The following is a 19441-nucleotide window of genomic DNA, read 5'->3' as shown; positions in this document are numbered from 1 at the left end:
GGGCCGCGACCCGGGGGTGGGGAGCCCGGGCGGACGCGCGGCGCCGGCGAGCCGGGAGAGCGGGAAGCCCGCGGGGGCGGGGCGCTAGCCGACGGCCAGGTGCGGGCGAGGCGATGCGGGCGGTCGGAGGGCGCTCGTAGCCCGGGCCCCGCGTGCAGGGCGCCGCGGGCCGGGCCGCGCCTCCACCGGGCTGCGCGCGGGGCGGGCCGGCTGCACCAGCGCCCGGCATGTCGCAGGGGCTCCCGGCCGCTGGCGGCGTCCTGCAGAGGAGCGTCGCGGCGCCGGGGCATCAGCAGCAGCCGCAGGTAGTGGGCGAGAGACTCTGGGAGGGCCGCGGGGGCTCGCGGGTGGAGGGCGCTGCCGGCGCCAGAGACGAGTGGGACTAGGGGCGTGGGGGCGATGGCCCGGGGGTCCCGGCGTGCGCTTCGGCCGCGCCTGGGAGGGCTCCGAGTCCTCCGAGAGTGGAAAGACCGCAGGGAGCGGACGTCCACTGTGGCAGGGCACTGCCCGCGCATCCTGGCACGTGGGGTCCACGCTGCCCCAGGGCCGTCGGTCCGGGCGCCGCCGAAGGCCACCACCCCGCAGCCGGCGTTTCCGGAGGGGCCCTTCAACCCAAAGGGGCGGCTCGTCCCCAGCCACTCCCAACACCCACCCTCCTCTGGCGGCTGCTGGAATGGGGAACGCGGTACGGGTCAGCCTGGGGGTGTGGGGCGGGGGCCGCGGCGGGGAGACTCCACCCCCAGCTCTGGTAGAACCCCCTCGTCCCCCTACCCCCCCTCCCGGCTCCCAGTCGGTCCTCCGCGCCGTCCCCAGCAGCACTTAGAGCTGTGCACGCAGAAAACTGGGACTAGGCTGCCGGCGGCGGGGACGGCCCCTCGGAGCCTTAGCGCCCAGCTCCGCTTGGCGGCGGTTGGGGCTGGTTCTCGCGCTCTCTCCCCGGTGGGTGTCCGGCGCCTTTGGGCCTCGGCATCGCCACCCAGGCTGAGCAGCCTCGGCAATTCGCTTAATCTCTCCGTGCCTCGGTTTCCCCATTTGTGAAATGAGTAGAATAACGTCGACCTCCTAGGATTTTTGTGAAAACTGAGTGAGACGTGCTTCATCATATAGGAACATCTCAAAATTGTACTCCCCTCTTTCTGCCTTAAGTAGTTCTGCCGGGCGGGCAGGTGTGACACGCATCCCTGATAGGTAATAAATCCAGTTGAGCGTGTCAGCTCCCAGAGGCATGATTTAGTGAAAAGCACTGTGAAGATTCAATTAAAAACAGCAGCCTCGGTTAGGGCAGGTAGCTTCAGGAGAGCAGGCTGCGTGCCCACGGGAGCTTCAGGATAGAATCTCGCTGTGTCCGGTGCCAGCCCCCAGCGCCAGGCTGTTGGCCGAAGGCAGCGGGGAGCACCGACATCTGTTCAGGAATTGTGTCCCCAGCACATAGGCAGTGCCTAGCACACCTGCAGGTGCTCCGAAAGAATGAATGAATCACAGTCGGGAACGGAAAACTCGGAGAAGTTCGGTCATTTACTCCAGGCCATCTGACAGTAAGAGACAAAGCCAGGATCCTTGATGGTCTGCGTGTCTTTAGCAAGACTTCTTGGCCTCTCTACAAGATTACCTTGTTACACCTGTCTCTGTTCCCTCAAGCCTTGACACAAGACTAATTCTATTATAATGTAAACTATTTATTCTTCTCCTTTTATATCTTTATATTTTTGCATATGCTGGGACTTCTTTCCTACTGGAAGTTGGGGAGATGATATGTGCCTGTCTTATTTGGAATGCAAGGCCAGATAAGATAACTTAAAATATCCATTAGTTTGTGTTATTTGCTTTCCATGAATAATTGAGTAGCTTTCTGTGTTTGCAACCCCACTAACCTCTTGGTTTTTAGACTCTTTAGAAAGAAGGTTTGTTTTTGTGTGTGTGTGTGTGTGTTTTCCCTTGATATCTTCTCACTGGGCTCTGGAAAGCAAATACTGCTCTTCTTTTCCATGATTTCTGTAACTGGCTGCAGAGTTTTTGTGTAGTAGCTCTGTTTTTCGGTCTCCCTGTTTCACGATTCCCCCTTGAAGGAGTTGACTAAGTTTGGCTCAGATCTCGTGTGAAGCTAAGAGTTTTCAGGACACATCATAACTTTGCTTTCTGATTCACTGTAACCTCTGAAGCAATGTCAGCCACACATTGTTCAAATGAGCACGTTGCCAGGGCACTTCAGATCGCTTGGCGTGTTGGTGGCGTCACGTGTTTGCCGTCAGGTGCGAGTGTAAGCGCGGCCTGCAGCCACTCTCCCGAGGACCTGCTCGGCCTGGCCGCGTGAGGGCTGGCGTCCAGCAAGCTCCACACAGCTATGCCCCTAGCTTTCCCAGTCTGCCCCGGCAGCACTGACACCACAGCTCTTCCAGGCACACGCCCTGTGGGGTAGAGGTTTGCCAACGGTGGTTTGGAGACTAACAGACCTGAGTTCCACTTCCTACTCCCTCACTCACTAGCTGGTACCTGCAGCAAGTTCCTTAACCTGTCTGGGTTTCTTATTCCTCATCTTTTTAGATGGCGGTCACACCCCATTTTTCAGGGTAGGTGGCATGGCCCCCAGGGAGTGGTCCTCAACCCTGAGCCCACTGGGGTAGCAATGAACACGGATGTTGATTGCAAATACTCCTACCGTGGTGGAGCCCAGTGAACAGCGCTGAGCAAAGAGAGGGCAGAGTGAAGGGTCTCAACTTCAAACCTCACCGAATGTCTCTCCCTACCCCCCTCACTCCCCAGAGCCCTGAGGATGATGACAGGAAGGTGCGAAGGAGAGAAAAAAACCGAGTTGCTGCTCAGAGAAGTCGGAAGAAGCAGACCCAGAAGGCTGACAAACTCCACGAGGTGAGACTGCTTGGGGCAAAGCCACGTGGGAGCCACAGGGAGGAGCCTTCTCCACCCTTGCAGCCAGGTGATGATGTCACTGCCCTCACCCTCACCCTCACCCCCACCCCCACCCCCTGGGCAGTGTGCATGCTTAGTTCTGCTGGGTCCTCCCAGCCCAGACTTCTGATTTTTTGCTCATGGACTTCTACATTTCTCCCCCATGGGCTAAATGCTTATAATACGGAAGCTTTAATTATGCATGTGATTGATTGATTTGAAAAACAAAATGATGGAGCTGGGGGAGAGACAGAGGGAGAGAGAGATTTTCTATTTGCTGGTTATATCAGATAGATATCTTGTATCTGCTGGTTCACCCCCCTCAAATGCCTACACCACCTAGGCTGGGGCCAAGCCAAAGCCAGGCGCCTGGAACTCCATCTGGGTCTTCCACATGGGTGTGGAGGCCCAGTGACTTGAACCATCTTCTGCTGCTCTCCCAGGTGCATTAGCAGGGAGCTGGATTAGAAACAGAGTAGCTGGGACTCAAACCAGTGCTTCAATGTTAGATGCCAGTGTTGCAAGTGGCAGCTTAACCTGCTGTGCTACAATGCTGGCCCCAAGATTTCCTTCATTATACAGCAAAACAAAACACTTCTTCTTGATCTTGGTTTCCTCTCAAGCTCTTGCCCCATTTTGTTCCTCCCCTCACTTGCCTGCTTCTCTCTCTCTAAAGATTTATTTATTTACTTGAGAGTCAGTTACAGAGAGAGGGAGAGACAGAGAGAAAGGTTTTCCATCTGCTGGTTCACTCTCCAAATGGTCACAACAGCCTGAGCTGGGCTGATTGCGAGCCAGGAGTCAGGAGCTTCTTCCGGGTCTCTCCCATGGTGCAGGAGCCCAAACACTTGGGCAGTCTTCTACTGCTTTCCCAGGCCATAGCAGAGAGCTGGATTGGAAGAGAAGCAGCCAGGACATGAACCCATACCCATATGGGATGCTGGCACCACAGGCGGAGTCTTAACCTACTGTGCCGCAGCGCTGGCCCCACTTGCTTGCTTCTTAAGAAAAATAGCTCCCACCTGCCATCTCCTTGTCTTCTGTTGCCATTCAGTCCCTGTCCTCTGTCATTTCATTTCTGCCCCTGCTCCATGCAGATACACAGGACAAACATACAACACATAGAAACACATGCATGACACACACACACACAGGGATATACACACACAACGTGTATACACCCCTACAGAAGCTGCTGCTGCCCTGCCCGGGCCCTCTCTCTGGGCCTGTGGTCCTGACTCGTGCCTTCTTGAAGTCATCCCTTCTTTTGCCTATAGAAGACCACATTTCCTGGCTGACCTGACCCTCCATGCCACTTTCTGTCCTCAGTGTCCCTATCAGATTTTCTACCTGTTTTCTTTGCCTTTTTTTTTTTTAAGATTTTTGTATTTATTTGAAAGTGAGAGTTACATGGAGATAAAGACAGGAGAGAGAGAGAGAGAGAGAGAGAGAGAGAGAGAGAGAGAGAGATTGATTTTCCATTTACTAGTTCACTCCCCAGATGGCAGCAATGGCCAGGGCTGGGCCAGGCAGAAGCCAGGAGCTTTATCTGGGTTTCCTTTGTGGTGGCAGGGGCCCAAGCACTCAGGCCATCTTCTGCTGCTTTCCTGGGCTGTAGCAGAGAGTGGGATTGGAAGTGGAGCAGCTGGGACTCAGACAGGTGCCCACAGGGGATGCTGGTGCCGTGGGTGGTAGCTTTACCTGCTATACAAAATGCCGGCCTTATCTGTTTTCTTAAGTGTTGGTGTTGATCAGGGGTTCTGCCCCTGCCCTTTGCTCTTCTGACCCTGGAAGATCTAAACTGCTAAGCTCTTCTCCTGTCATCAGTTCCGACACTGGTGACTCCAGGCAGTACCTCTGTCCTGGCCCTAGAACCCATAGCTTCACCTTAGGCTTGCGCGTCCCCACGTGGGTCTGCAGCAGGCTGCTGGGAGGCACCAGACTCACAACAGGATGTTCTGTCTGTCTGCTCTGAGACTTCCTCTTTGCACTGTCTTCAAATTGTAGCTAATGGAGCCACGCATCTTCTCCTCACTCAGAGCAGGGGTCTAGGTTTCTTCCTAAACCATTCCATTTTCCCCCATCCTTATGCACAAATCCACATAATCCTACAGTGATTGTCCCACTGCTCTGCGTCATGAACTGGCCTTGAAAGCATCCGGGGATCTATCTAAAGAACTGGCGACAGTTCCACCTGCTCGTCTCTGCACAGGGCTAGTGTGCAGTGTTAAAGGTTTTAGTTTAACTCGGTGCTACCACACGCTCTTGCCATCAGCGGTCCGAGCAAGGCCGGTGTGGGATGCTGACTGCACAGGGACTCTGAGGTGTGGCAAGAGCAGTCCTGGAAACTCTTTAGCAAAAAGCATGGAACACATTTAGAACCAGATGCAGAGAGAACACAACAGAGATACTTTGGGTTTTGTTCCAGGCCACTGTCAACAAGCAAATATTGCAATCAAGTGAGTCACATGAGTTTTTGGATTCCCAGTTCATATGAAATCTACCACTATTACACTATACTGTAATCTATTCCGTGTGCAATAGCATTGTCTCTAAGAAAACAATGTACCTCAATTAAAAGTATTTTATTGCTAAAAAATGCTGACGATCACCATACTATTAGAAAACAGGTTGCCACAAACCTTCAGTTTGCAAAAAAAAAAAAAAAATTTGTGAGGCTCAATCAGACAAGGTTTGCCTGTCCTCCAGGCGGAGGTGACTCACTGATATAAATTCGCAGCATATGCTGCAAATATCAGATGCTTTCCTGGAAGTCGGACGGCGGGGCCCTAGAAAGAGGCTCTGGAGTGGGGGCAGGGCAGGGCCTTCCTAGCCCTTAGAAGTCCCGGACATTTCCGCAGATCCGCAGTGTCCTCTGCATCCTTTCTCCTCTCCCCCTTGCTCCTGAAGCCAGTGTGGTTCTAGCTTCCTGTTACCAGTGACTCCCGGGGGGCCTTGAGGCTCATATCAGTCCGTGCCTGGCACTGTGTGCAGAGCATATGCACCAGCTGAACAGCCAGGGCCCCACCCCTCAAGAAGCTTCTGGTCCAAGCCTGGTGCATTATCAGTTCTAAGCCCTGAGTGATTATGTGAACTGGGGTAACCCGAGCGTCTTGGACAAGATTATTCATGGAGCAAGGTCAAGTAGGTCCACTCCACAAATATTGATTAAGTGCGACTGTGGGCAATGCCATGGGTTCCTGTCCTTGGGAAGTGTAGGATTTCCTAAGGAAAGGGTGTTGGTTTCCTAACTGCTGCTGTAACCCATTCCCACAAATGTGGGTGCTTAAAGCAACACCCATTTGCTGTCTTACAATTTTGATGCTTAGACATCTGAAATGGTCCTGCTGGGCTGAAATGAATGTGTTGGCAGGGCTGCCTGCCTCCTGCAGTCTCAGAGAGGATTCGTCTCCTTGCCTTTTACAGTTTCTGGAGTATCCTGTGTTGCTTGGTTGTGGTCCTCTTTCATCTTCAAAGCCAGCAGTGGCTGGCCTGGTCTTTCTCATTCTGTGTTTCTCCGACTCAATTCCCATCATCATGTCTTCTTCTCTGTCTCCCTCTGTGACTCCTGGGCCTGCCTGAATAATCCAGGCTCATTCTCCATTGTGTGCTTCTCCATGTCATCACACCTGCAAAGGTGACATCTGAGCATTTACAGGTTCCAGGAAGGGATGCAGATACCTTTGAGGGGCCATTATTGTGCCTACCACAGAAGATACCATGAATACCCTTTAACTTTACTAAATTGTAAAAACAAAACAAGACTAAAAGCCAGATGAAGCACTGGGTTTCTCTCAACTTACAGCATTGTTAGATTTCATAACCAAATGAAGCAGGTACCTGGGAACACAGGGATGGGGCCACGTTTACTCCTGCTGGATCCCTCTTTGAACCGTAGGTGGGTTCCTGGCCTGTTCTTCTGCCCGTTGACCATGTTGCATGGCAGTAACACCAACTGCTTTTTCTAGAAATGGGGTGGGTTCATCTGGAGCCCAGGCCACCCATGGTGGAACACTCCCTTCTCCTGTCTCTGTGTGAAGCTAGAACTATGCGTCATGGCACAACAGCTCCAGCAAGGCCAACTGTGGTGAGAAGCAGCATCAGGAAGGACATGCTGGGGGCTCCATCTGTATACAGACTCTCCAACTGTAACTCCTACCTACCCTCACTGGCTACACACAAGTGAAGCTGGTCACAAGAGGGTGTAAGGGAGCAGACAGCCGGCACAGGACCAAGGGAAAACACCCCACAGCTTGTGCCGAACAGGAGCATGTCATTATTTCTAGCCTCCTTCCAGGAGTGTGTCATTGATGTGGGCATCTGTGTTGTGTGTGGCCAGCAATTGAGTGACAGGGCATTGCGTGACTAACTCTACACACTGGAGGTGGTTGTCTGGTTAAAAGATGGGAGAAAGAGGGCTTTTACCAGCATGTAGTGAGTTGAGGCAAGCTTACCTAGCAAACTGCTGAGGGTCATGGCAGAAAGTCCCTTGAGGGGCCGGCACAGTGGCACAGTAGGTTAATCTTCTTCCTGAGGCTCCAGCATCCCATATGGGCAACAGTTCTAGTCCCAGCTGCTCCTTTTCCAATCCAGCTCTCTGCTGTGGCCTGGGAAAGCAGTAGAAGATGACCCAAGTGCTAGAGTCCCTGAACCCACATGGGATACCCAGAAGAAGCCCCTGGCTCCTGGCTTCAGATTAACATAGCTCCGGCCATTGTGGCCATTTTGGGGGTGAACCAGAGGAAGGAAGACCTCTCTCTGTGTCTCTCCCTCTCACTGTCTGTAACTCTGCCTCTCAAGTAACTAAATAAAATCTTAAAAAAAGAAAAAAGAAAGTCCCTTGGGTTGCCTGGGGCTCCTGGGCCACATCCAGGATAGGGAAAGTCAGAGCCAGACAGCATGCATGGAGACCTTCTCCTGAGACTGGAGTGAGGGTAGCACACTGGGCTGCATCGAGGGGCCTGGACAGCAGCCACCTGGTGACCACGACTGCCTGCTACCCCTTGCATTCAGCAGCCTGTCCCCAGGGTGTTAGCCAGTGTTCCTCCGTCCTGTGCTGTGGGATGTTCCCAGATACCGTGGAGTAGCTTGAGCTCTTTTCTTGAATATCAGGAAAGCAAGCACTTAAAGCAAGACGTAGTTCACATGTCCCCTTTCCTCTGCTGCTCAGCTCACGCTCATGCCTGTGTTGCCTCCAACACCCTGGGAGAACCCCTTTGGGCTCCAGCTCTTGTAAGTCCCTCGGTCACCTCCTTCCCCTCTCAGTTCCCCTTCTCCAAAGTCTAAGGACCGCCCATCAAGGCGGGACCTCCACGGAAGGCAAGCAGGGAAGAGCCTGCCCAGGCTGAGGGAGAGTGGCTGGGCTCAGCCTTGGGTCAGGGCACCGGTTGCTGGCAGGTGCGCTGCAGCAGGGAGTGGCGCTTCCAGACCCGTGTGTGTGTGTCCCTCAGCCCTCGCTGTGGGTCTGCACGTCACCGCCTCCCTGTACTAGCACCTTCATGAAGGCGATTTCAACATTCATTTGTCTCTGGACAGTAGATGCGTGCCTGACGCCACACGCACCAATGGGAGCCCAAGTGAACAATCAGGGTCTCTAAGACAAGGCGAACGATGGCCCAGAAGTCAGTCAGCCTGGTCTGACCAGGCACCCAGAGGCGTGAGACTGAGAAGAAATTCTGAGTCAGAAAGGGAGGGCCACGGTGCCATCTTCAAGAGCCCCAAATGTCACGAGCCGACAGATGACCTGGGCAATATGGTTGTGGTGTGCATTGCCACCGTGTTTTCAGAGGCTGCATGATCTGAGAGGACTCTACGTGGCTGTCCCCACTGGGTTTAGAAACTGATGATGACACTAATTGGTGCAGCGCTCGCTGGTGACACAGCCTTTCTGCTGGGAAGTGCCTCAGCGTGAGGCTTGGGAATCGGCTAACTGGGAAACCCTGAGGGCTCGCGGCCCCTTGCTTCTGGTAACCACCATGGGGAAATTTGGGCCCAGGCGTAGACAACAGAAAGCAGAATTGTGATGCTGCCTGAGAGTTCTGTTGACCTTGAATTCAAGGATCAGAACCCATGGCTGGGTGACCTTGCAAGAGTCACTGCACCTCCCAAAACTACAGTTTTCAGCTTGCAGAGTGGGCTCTGTGTGTGTGCCCCCTCTGGCCTTCCCCTGGCCCTCCTTGCCTTCTCACCTGAGTAGCTTCTCTACCAGGCCTCCATCCTGTCTCCTACCTTAGAGGCACCCCGCCCCCTGGCTGCCCCGAGATAGTCCCCCTGCCCCACTCCCCAGGCAGCCTCTCGGTGCCCAGAAGAGGGTTTCTCACCTTCAGCGCTGTTGACTTTTGGGGCTGGACAGCTCCTGGCTGTGGGGGCTGCCCTGTGCCCTGAGGATTGGAACGGTAGCCCTGCCCCGGCCCGCTGGGTGCAGTAGCACCCCTCCCCCCGCTGTCTGCAGAAGCTGCTAAATGCCCTCACCTGTGTTCCTCTGGGCACTGCCACAGTGGCCCCAGTCCAGAGCCACCACCTTAGGCAGCTGAATTTCTGAGGCAGCGCTTTCCCTACCTCTAGGAGGGCAGGTGGCAGCTCAGTGACCTCAGTCCCTGGCCTCAGCCAAGAATTGGAAACTGGAGAGGATTTGAACTGCACTCCACCTCTTGGAAACAACAGTGCACTTACTGTCCCTTGCTCACTTGTCCTCACTGTGAAATCCAGTCACTGCGTCCCAGCGAGAGGTGGGCTCTCATTCTGTCCCCCATGCCGCCTTTCAGGGTCCTCGGGTGCCTCCATCCTCCCCTCCAGCACCTCTATTTCTTTCTGAAGGGCGGGCCTCCCCGATAATGTGCACTTCTCTCTCTCTCTCTCTGCTCAGTGAAAGCCCCTCAGGAGATTTGTGAGTGGACCTTAAATCCCAAAAGAGAAAGTCCCCGTGGAGGAGGCAGCTGTGGGCCCAGCTGGGCGGCCTGGAAGGGACAGCTCTGCAGACGTCCCCAGTGGGGGTCCAGGGTGAGCTGCCCTGCGGCTCCAGAGCCCCTTGCTGCAGAGTTCAGGAAGTGCAGAAAGGCTGTGGGGTGCTGTGCCGTGGAAGAGAGCTTCCTGCACTTCGGAATCTGGCTTGTCCTTAGCTTGTCGGGACCGTTCGTGTCTGCTCTCCACTTCACTTGAAGGCAAAGGGCACTTGCAGTTGCAGAGTGTGTGTGTGTGTGCACATGTGTGCGTGTGTGGGCATGCATCTGTGGCACACCCACTGCAGCCTCTCTCAGGCCTTGCTGTCTCGACCTCTAGCCCCATCCTCCCACTTAGATCCTGCACTTGCCCTTGGGAGGCTTGTTGCTGGGTTTGTAAACTGAATTCCCACTCCAGAACTCGCGCTTGTCACAGGCCAGGGGGAGCCCCAGGAGGGGGCGTGAGCAGCAAGAGGGCAGGCTGAAGGCAGAAGTGGGCCAGTGCACTGGTGAAGCCACACTGACCCAGCACAGCCTGCTGCCCTGGAGACGGTTCCTGTCTACCCTGGGAGCCTGCGTGCCGTGGATAGGAGGAAAGGATGCACCCTGCGTGTAGCTTCTCTGGGCTCCTTGGTTCTAAAAGGGAGGAAGGAACCTAGAAGGAGGAGTGGGGAATGGGGTGAGAGAACACAGAGGCTGAGGGCTGAGAAGTCGCTGAGCACACGGATGCTGGCACCTGGCCGTCAGGCGAGGGTGCAGGAAAGGGTTAGCAGGAGCTTCTGGTGCTGTTTCTGATCTTTGGGAAGAGGCATTATTTAATACAATGAGCTTTAACCTGATACAGCACAGAGTTCTGTTTAGTGGTTCCTCTGGGCACAGCCGTCAGAAGCCTTCCTGGAGGTGGTGGGCTTGAGCTGCGCCCACACAGGAAAGGAAGAAGGCACTGCAGGTGACAAGAACCACACGAGCCAAGGGGTGGGTTGACAACTTGCACACATCTTCAGGGGCTGTAAGATCAGACTTCTCTACTAGTTAGAGAGAAAATGTGCAGGGTGATCAGGGAATGCACATGTCCCTAGGACAGCAACACCCAACCGTACGAATCCAGCTGGGAATAAAGAACCACATCAGGAAATTTACATAAGATGACCAGCCTGGCGGGAGACTCGGCTGGCAGGCTGGCAGGCTCAGCAGTTGGCTATGCGTTATAGAACTCAGTAATGACTGAGGGATGAAGAAAAGGAAGGCCTGCTCATCAAGTGAGTGGATGGCTTAAAGCTGTGTGAGATCACACATCCATGGCATGATACAATGGAAATTTTAAAAGATTTGGTTGTCCAGAAAATACCCAAAGGAACGGAGTGAAATGCAGTGGAGACAGATGGCAAGCTCCGTACTTGAGCTCCAAAGCATCCATCACTGTCCAAGGATAGACAGAGATGCAGCAGGTGCAGATGAAGCTTGCACGTCTGTGTAAAAGCAGGGAGAATCCCCAGTGACTTGGGACCAGCACGAGGGAGGCCACCGCCACACATTTGCCCTCTGCACGGTTGCCAGATGATGCACTGCATTCTGGGAGTAACATTTTCTCAGAGATTCTTGCAGTGTGGAGCATCAGGGAGGGTCTCTGCTGGCACAGAGGTACGAGAAGTCCTAACACAAGGAACTCAGGACCTGCGACGCTGAGCTCAGAGAATACCTAAGGGGAAGTGGTATGGGGCTGTCTCCTAACATTTCAAGAATGACGATATGAGAAGAAGTGTTGGGTTTACTCCATGGCAGGGGTGGAGAACCTTTTTTATGCAAGGGCCATTTGCAGTCAAATGCTGTACCGCTGAGCTATACCCCCACTGCGATGCAAGGGCCATTTGGATATTTATAACATCACTCATGGCCCTACAGAATTATTAACTTTAAAGTTAGCTGGTTATAGATTTCTTGAATTTTGAGTCCTGCCTGAGGCCGCCTTGGCAGGAGCAGACCAGATGGTTTGCTGGGCCTTGCATGGCCTACAGGCTGGGTGGTTCCCACCCCTGCATGGGGTTCCACTAGGCAGAACCAAGCTCAACAGGTGGGTTTGCAAGAGAGATGATTTGGGGTCTGTACAAAGAAGAGCTTTCTAACACAGCAGCTCAGAAATGACTAGCTCTGTCTTTTGAAGGTGGGAGCACCCAGCATGAATTGGATGTCTGAGCTGGAACTGCACCCAGAAGGTTTCTATGTGTGGGTTGGGCTAAGGGGTCTCACTGCTGCCCTCCAGTTCTGTGCCTCTGTAAACCCAGATATCATTGAAACTTCTCAGATGAGTGCTGGAGCAAACCCACAGCAAAGGGATGTTTTCATTCATTTATTTGTGCAATCAGCAAACACTTGTTATGTTCCAGTAACTGTTGGAGGGGCCGGGGGTATAGCCATAAGCCCAACAGAGACCTGCAGAAAGCAATGGGGCACGAGGTAACTTTATGGAGTGATGGAAATGGCGTCTGCATTGAGCAACACAGTTGTCAAAACTCACTGTGTCATACATTTTAAATAGATGCATTCTTATGTTACGTATGTTATCCTTCATAAAGCTGATTCAGGAAACAGAGCCCAGCCCTCAGGCTCCCTTCATGTGAGTAGTGGAGGATCTGAGCAAAGCCGTGTTCTGCACAGGAGGCGAGCTCGCCGTGCTGGTTAGAGCTGTGGGGAGGACAGAGGAAGGGGCCATGGTCTCAGGAACCCATCTGCCCATTCTCCGTGTTCCCCAGGAATACGAGTGCCTGGAGCAAGAGAACGCCGTGCTGCGGCGGGAGATCGGGAAGCTGACGGAGGAGCTGAGGCACCTGAGCGAGGCGCTGAAGGCTCACGAGAAGATGTGCCCGCTGCTGCTGTGCCCTGTGAACTTTGTGCCCATGCCCCGGCCGGATGCCGTGGCCGGCTGTCTGCCACCCTGAAGCCCCAGGACGGACTCTGGGGCTTCTTCACGCCTGGAGATAGGGTATGCGGCTGCATCTGCGTGTGGGGGAGCGGACAGCCAGCCGCGTCCTCCTGGGAACCTGACTCAGAGCCCTGGAGTGGATGCAGCACAAGGCCGCCCTCAGGAGTCACTTTCCATCCCCCTTGGCAGCTACACGGTTCTGCCTGTAGGCAGGATCTTCTCCCCTGGAATTTGATAATAAAGATGGTTCTTGTCTCTTTTTCCCATGTTGGAATTGAAAGGCACAGTGGCCCAGCTCTTCCTGGAGGAGTGCTGTCTGTTGCATTGCTCTGGGCGGGTGGGTAGACGGGGGAGGCACCTTTGTTGAGTACAGGCCCTTGCGACTTCCCTGCTCCCCCTGCACCCTCACAAGTCCTTGACACAGCAGGGCATTCGGACAGGCTGGACGCGACTCGGGTTTATCTTGCTCTGCCCGAGTCCTGGGCGGGGGCAATCCTGGTTCTCCCAGCTGCTGTCTGTGCACACTGCCGGGTCACCTTCCCATTCCATATGTGGGCCTAGGGTCAGAGGACAACGAGCTGGACCGAGTCACTACACAGGGAAATCTGCACCCTTCTCTCAACACATATTTGAGTAGGTGAGGAACAGTTTCTCCTTCAGGAAAGGCAGAACCAGGCCCAGTTAAAGGTGGTCGCAGCCAGGAAGGCAAAGGGGGGGGGGTTCCTGCCCACCCTCCCCACCCTCCCCCAATGCTCTTTTTCCCTGGAACAAGAAGGGGTTGCAGTGGGTGGAGTGATCCCATCATAAAGGGAAGAAGAAATGGGAAGAGAAAGGAGAGTGTAGACAGTTGAAGAAGAAACAGATGTGGCCCCTGCGAGGGGGGACAGATTTGCTGACTTGGCTACTCTCCACACACCCCCTCTCTTGGGGAGGACTCCCCCTTCCTGGTGGAGGCCCTCCTGGCCTCCAGTGACTTGCACAGACCGAAGACTGCAAATGTTTCCGTTGGAATGTTGAGGTTAGAACAGGGCTAAGCCAACGCTTCCCAAATCTAATTGTATGGGGAATGGTGCAATTTTTTTGAAATACAAGAGACACTAAACTCATCCAGGCTGACCCCTTCATGAGCACACAAGGGGGCCAGGGGCAACAAAGTGGAAAGGACTGCTCCAGGTTACCCATGGGTAAGGAGCAGAAACAGGCTGCAACCCTGGGTGGTCTGACTCCTGATCCACTGTTGAGTTAACAGAGCCAGGTGCACTCACGGGGCAGGGTCCTGCTCAGCTGGTGTCGGATGTGGCGTGTCCTCCTGCCAGGACTGCACTGTCCAGGTGAGCAGCACATCTGCAAAGGGTAGACTTGGCCAGGGTGCCAGGGATCTGTGTGGCCGTAAGGATGAACATACCCAGTGTGTGCCTTCCGTGTGCAGGCCATTGCTGTCTTTGAACTCCAGCATTTTCTGGCCTTGCAGGGAGCATCTCAAGCTGATCCTGCAGAACTGTCAAGTTCTCTAGTCTTGACCACTCTAGCTCACCTGACTTTTTTTTTTAAGATTTATTTATTTGAAAGTCAGTTACACAGAGAGAGGAGAGGCAGAGAAAGAGAAAGGTCTTCCATCTGCTGGTTCACTCCCCAATTGGCTGCAACAGCCAGAGCTGTGCCAATCTGAAGCCTGGAGCCAGGAGCTTCTACCATGTCTCCCACGCAGGTGCAGGGGCCTAAGCACTTGGGCCATCTTCTGCTTTCCCAGGCCATAGCAGAGAGCTGGGTCGGAAGTGGAGCAGCCGGGACTTGAACTGGCACCCATATAGGATGCTATCACTGCAGGTGGCGGCTTTACCCGCTATGCCACAGTGCCGGCCCCCAGGCTTTTTCTTCTTGACTTCCCAACAGCCTATAGCATTGGCATCTGTATTTCTCCCTCTCCCTCTACCTGCTTCTCAATAAAAAGGAGCTTCCTCCTCTGGGGGCCTCAGTCCTCAGCAACACCTGCTCCTACATCTGCTCCCAGAACCCTGCTCTCTCCCCTGAGGACAGACCTGGACAGGCAGGTGCCTGGGGAGTGTCTCAGAGAACAGTATCTTGGAGTCTGCCCTACTCTACATGTCCCAAGCTATGCTCCTGATCTTGACATCTTTCCTTCAAGCACCCTTCTCAATCTGCTTGAGTTCCATCACCCCCTGGTCAGACCTGCTGACCCCTGTGTCCCTAGGATAATTGGTAAATTCTGCTAATTGCCTCCTAGATACCCCCCAGATCCGGCCAACTTTAACTCCAGTATGCTGACTGCCTCATCGGTTACTAGGAGGCCCTAGCTTCCTCCCTAGCTGCTGGGTATGCATTAAGGTTAAAGTTTGAATTTAGGGAGGGAGAAGCCTGCCTCCACTTTTGGTAAAACAGTGCATTTGGTACACAGACTAGAGTACAACCCAGGATGCTGAGGTCAAGTCCCTTCCAGAATAATTGGAGAAGAAACAAGAATTCCGAAAGCCAAATGTCCACTGTGCTACTTCTGCTCTGAAAAAGTAAAAATTCTGAGAAAGTGACGATGTTTCTGGAGGGGACAAAGGATGCAGGGATGTAGACAGGTTGAGGAGGACTGGGTTTGCCTGGTTGTGTTCACCTTGTTGCTAGGAGCCAGGCCTCGTGTCTGGTGCTCAAGATGTCTCCCAGCGGTTGTCTGCTGGGCCAGAGGGAGGGGAAACGGCTGAGAAAGGTCCCCTCAGCATAGAAAGTGTCAGAGAGGGAGGAAGCCCTTCCTTCACACCCACACAGCCACACCGCTTCCTGTCCGCGATCCCGCCCTGTATTGCACCAGCCCAGCCTTGAAGCTTGGGGTTTCCATCACTGAATCAGGCCCCAGTTCTGGCCCCAAACCTTGGTTAACAACGATGACTCCAACGGACAGGAAAACGAGAGACCCAAAAGCCCCTCTCTTCTTTCCCATCACTGCAGGGTCTGTGCAACTCGGTTTATTTACTGATACCAGGCTGTGGGCTTTGCCCCAGTGAGCGCTAGAAGGAAGCAGGTAGCCGCAGTCCTTGTTGACACACGCCTTCCCTCCGTCAAAATCCAGGGCGTGCTGTCAGAGTCATCCAGGTCACAGGAAGAGGGCTTGGAAGAGAGCGTGGGACAGCCAAAAGAAAGGAGTGGAGAGGAGGAAAGAGGGGGAGAAGCAAGGGAAGAGGTAGGGGGCATGGAGGAAGATAATGGGCACGCCTGTGCTCTGAACTTGAGCCAAGTTCAGAATCTCAAGAAACTGCCCCAGGCTTGGTGTTGTGGGAACTTCTCTGGACTGTTGATTTGCAAACTGACCACTGTGATGGAATTGTCCCACCCTATCTACTGTGTGGTCACCACCTGTGGCCATCATCACCATTGGCATAAGTTCCACCAAAAGTTTGTAGTCATCCCTCAGTATTTTCAAGAGATTGGTTCAGGATCCCCTGTGGATGCTCAAGTCCATTGTGTAAAACAGCATGGGATTACACACACTTTAAATCCTCTCTAGATTCCTTATAGGACATAATACAGTGTAAATGGTGTTATGATTGTGCTGTTCAGGGAATAATGACAAGGAAAAAGTCTACACTTGCCCAATGCAGACACACTTTTTCACCCCTGAATATTTTCAACCTGAGGTTGGTTGAATCTATGAATACCAAACTTGTAGACGTTGGGGTGGGGGTGCAGGGCCAGAATACTTAGCAGGTAGCAGTGTGCTTGGTGTAGTTTGCTTGAAAGGCTTGCACCCTGAGTCCAGGACCATGTTCAGGGCAGCCTCACCTCTTCAGACAGCTCACCTGCTCTTTTGGGTTTCCTTGCATGACCTTTTCTTGCACACTGTTCTTAAGAAGACCAGAAATACCATCACAGATCAGGCTGAAGACGAGCAGCCCAGAACTTGACCGCAGTCCTGAGGGAGAGGGGTGGGGTTTGCCTTCTCCGACACCATCCTGAAAGGCCAAAGATGAGCTGGGAACTTCCCTAATTTGCCAATAGAACGTGCTACTGACCTAGGCAGCCGTTAATCAAGTCTTCCAGAACTGGATTAAATTTTCTGCTGCCTTGCAAGGGTGTACACTTCCACCCTGCTCCGAGTCTGTCCCTTGCCATGTGGATGCATGGATGATGGAGTCTCAGACAGCACAGCTGCTGTTGCCCCAAACCTAGCAACGGGCCATTTTCTAAGGACCCCCAGCTTTTGGGAGCTCCTTGGTTGTCTCACCTCTAGACCCGGAAGTACTGTCCAGAGTGTCCCAAATCCACGGAAGGCTCAGTTCACCAGGCCATGGTTTTGAAATTGAGAAAGTCAAAGTTTGAGAAACACCAGTGACAGCCTCCTGAGGTTACAGGATGGACAAGACAAATGCACCCCACAGTAGCTCTTTGCTGCAAATAATTTTTGAATGAACTATTAAATATCATGAATTTTTATTAGTAATTATTTAGTTATACTGAACAATACCTTTTATAAAAATTACTAAATATTATAAGAAATAAAATAATTATTAGTAGTTATTAATAATTTATGAACCAACTCTTGTTCAAATTAGTGGTTATACACCGTTGGGGTAGGAGTAAGACCAGCAAGGGAAAGATCCCCCCACACCCACAATTTTACTACCTTCCCCTTCATATCACATCTGAAATCTCCCAGACTTGTCTCATTTGAGTAGAGAAATCTAGTGATTTTTCCTAAATGTTCTAGACATGGAACACCCGTACTTAGCAAGCAACTGCGAAGAACAGAATCGTGTTTTAATCACCTAAATATCCCTGTAGTTTAACACAGTGCCTACCACATGTTAAACAGACAAACAATGGCCTGCGCCACGGCTCAATAGGCTAATCCTCCACCTGGCGGCGCCGGCACACCGGGTTCTAGTCCTGGTCGGGGCGCCGGATTCTGTCCCAGTTGCCCCCCTTCCAGACCAGCTCTCTGCTGTGGCCTGGGAGTGCAGTGGAGGATGGCCCAAGTGCTTGGGCCCTGCACCTGCATGGGAGACCAGGAGAAGCACCTGGCTCCTGCCTTCGGATCAGCGCGGTGCGCCGGCCGCAGTGTGCTGGCCGCGGTGGCCATTGGAGGGTGAACCAACGGCAAAAAGGAAGACCTTTCTCTCTGTCTCTCTCTCTCACTGTCCACTCTGCCTGTCCAAACAAACAAACAAAAAACAAAAAAACTATTTGAATGGTTGAATGAATGAATGGCTGTTCCCTCCCTAGTCTTCATGCCAATTAAGCCCCTACTCCAACTTCAGCCTCCTCTGAACCTTTTAATATTTGTCATGTGAATTTCTCACTGTTGCTTTAACTGATTTAAGAGCACGGACCTAAGCTACTTCATTTGTTCCTGTAATTCTTTTTCTGGGTCAGTTTACCTGTTGTAAACCATAAATCAACTGTGGCATTGCAGGGCCAGCACTGTGGCTTAGCGAGTAAAGCCGTTGCCTGCAGTGCCAGCATCCCATATGGGTGCCGGTTCAAGTCCCAGCTGCTCCACTTCTGATCCAGCTCTCTGCTATGGCCTGGGAAAGCAGTGGAAGATGACCGGGTCCCCTGAACCCACGTGGGAGACCCAAAAGAAGCTCCTGTCTCCTGCCTTTGGATTGACACAGCTATGGATGTTGCGGCCAACTGGGGAGTGAACCAGCGGATAGAGGACATTCTCTCTCTCTGCCTCTCTTTCTTTCTCTGACTTTCAAATAAATAAATAAATCTTAAAAAAAAAAAAAATAGGCCAACGCCGTGGCTCACTAAGCTAATCCTCCGCCTAGTGGCACCGGCACACAGGGTTCTAGTCTCGGTCGGGGCGCCAGATTCTGTCCCAGTTGCCCCTCTTCCAGGCCAGCTCTCTGCTGTGGCCAGGGAGTGCAGTGGAGGATGGCCCAAGTGCTTGGGCCCTGTACCCCATGGGAGACCAGGATAAGTGCCTGGCTCCTGCCATTGGATCAGCGCCGTGCGCCGGCCGCAGCGCGCTGGCTGCGGCGGCCATTGGAGGGTGAACCAACGGCAAAAAGGAAGACCTTTCTCTCTGTCTCTCTCTCTCACTGTCCACTCTGCCTGTCAAAAAATAAAAATAAAAAAAAAATAGCAGCATTGCTTAAGAAAGGCCTTTTAATAATCATGATGAAAGCTATACTAGGTCTGATGATAAATAAGGCGAAGAATGAGATAGAAATACACATGGGACACGGAAGTCTCCAATTGTTATCTTTAAATTCATTTAAATATGAATATGATTATCATGTTTTTATTTATTCTATAATCATTACCAGATAAATCTTTAACATACAGTTAGGATTACTTAATTTATCATGTATGCACTGAAGTCCAGCGCTCTTGGCCAGGGGAGAAAAAGAATTTGGCTCACTTGGTTAATCATCCGCCTGCAGCGCCACATCCCATATGGGCACCGAGTTCTAGTCCCGGTTGCTCTTCTTCCAGTCCAGCTCTCTGATGTGGCCCAGAAGGGCAGTGGAGGATGGCCCAAGTGCTTGGGCTCCTGCACCCGCATGGGAGACCAGGAAGAAGCACCTGGCTCCTGGCTTCGGATAGGTGTAGCTCCGGCCATAGCGGCCATTTGGAGAGTGAACCAACGGAAGGAAGATCTTTCTCTCTGTCTTTCTCTCTCGCTGTCTGTAACTCTACCTGTCATAACAAATAAATAAATAAATAC

General features: G+C 52.9%; 1 protein-coding gene across 1 annotated transcript; it reads left to right on the top strand.

Moving 5' to 3' along the window:
• Positions 1–13042, top strand: BATF3 (basic leucine zipper ATF-like transcription factor 3). The gene is made up of 3 exons (XM_051821323.3): positions 1–305; positions 2761–2865; positions 12593–13042. Exons 1-3 carry the CDS (start codon positions 228–230, stop codon positions 12776–12778), a joined length of 369 nt encoding a protein of 122 aa, XP_051677283.1. The 5' UTR covers positions 1–227; the 3' UTR covers positions 12779–13042.
• The last annotated feature ends 6399 nt before the right edge of the window (positions 13043–19441 follow it).

The sequence above is a fragment of the Oryctolagus cuniculus genome, chromosome 13 (genome assembly GCF_051225735.1).
Source record: "Oryctolagus cuniculus isolate XC-2025 breed Fujian yellow rabbit chromosome 13, ASM5122573v1, whole genome shotgun sequence".
NCBI classification, from domain to species: Eukaryota; Metazoa; Chordata; class Mammalia; order Lagomorpha; family Leporidae; genus Oryctolagus; species Oryctolagus cuniculus.
This window is presented reverse-complemented; position numbering and strand designations above follow the sequence as displayed.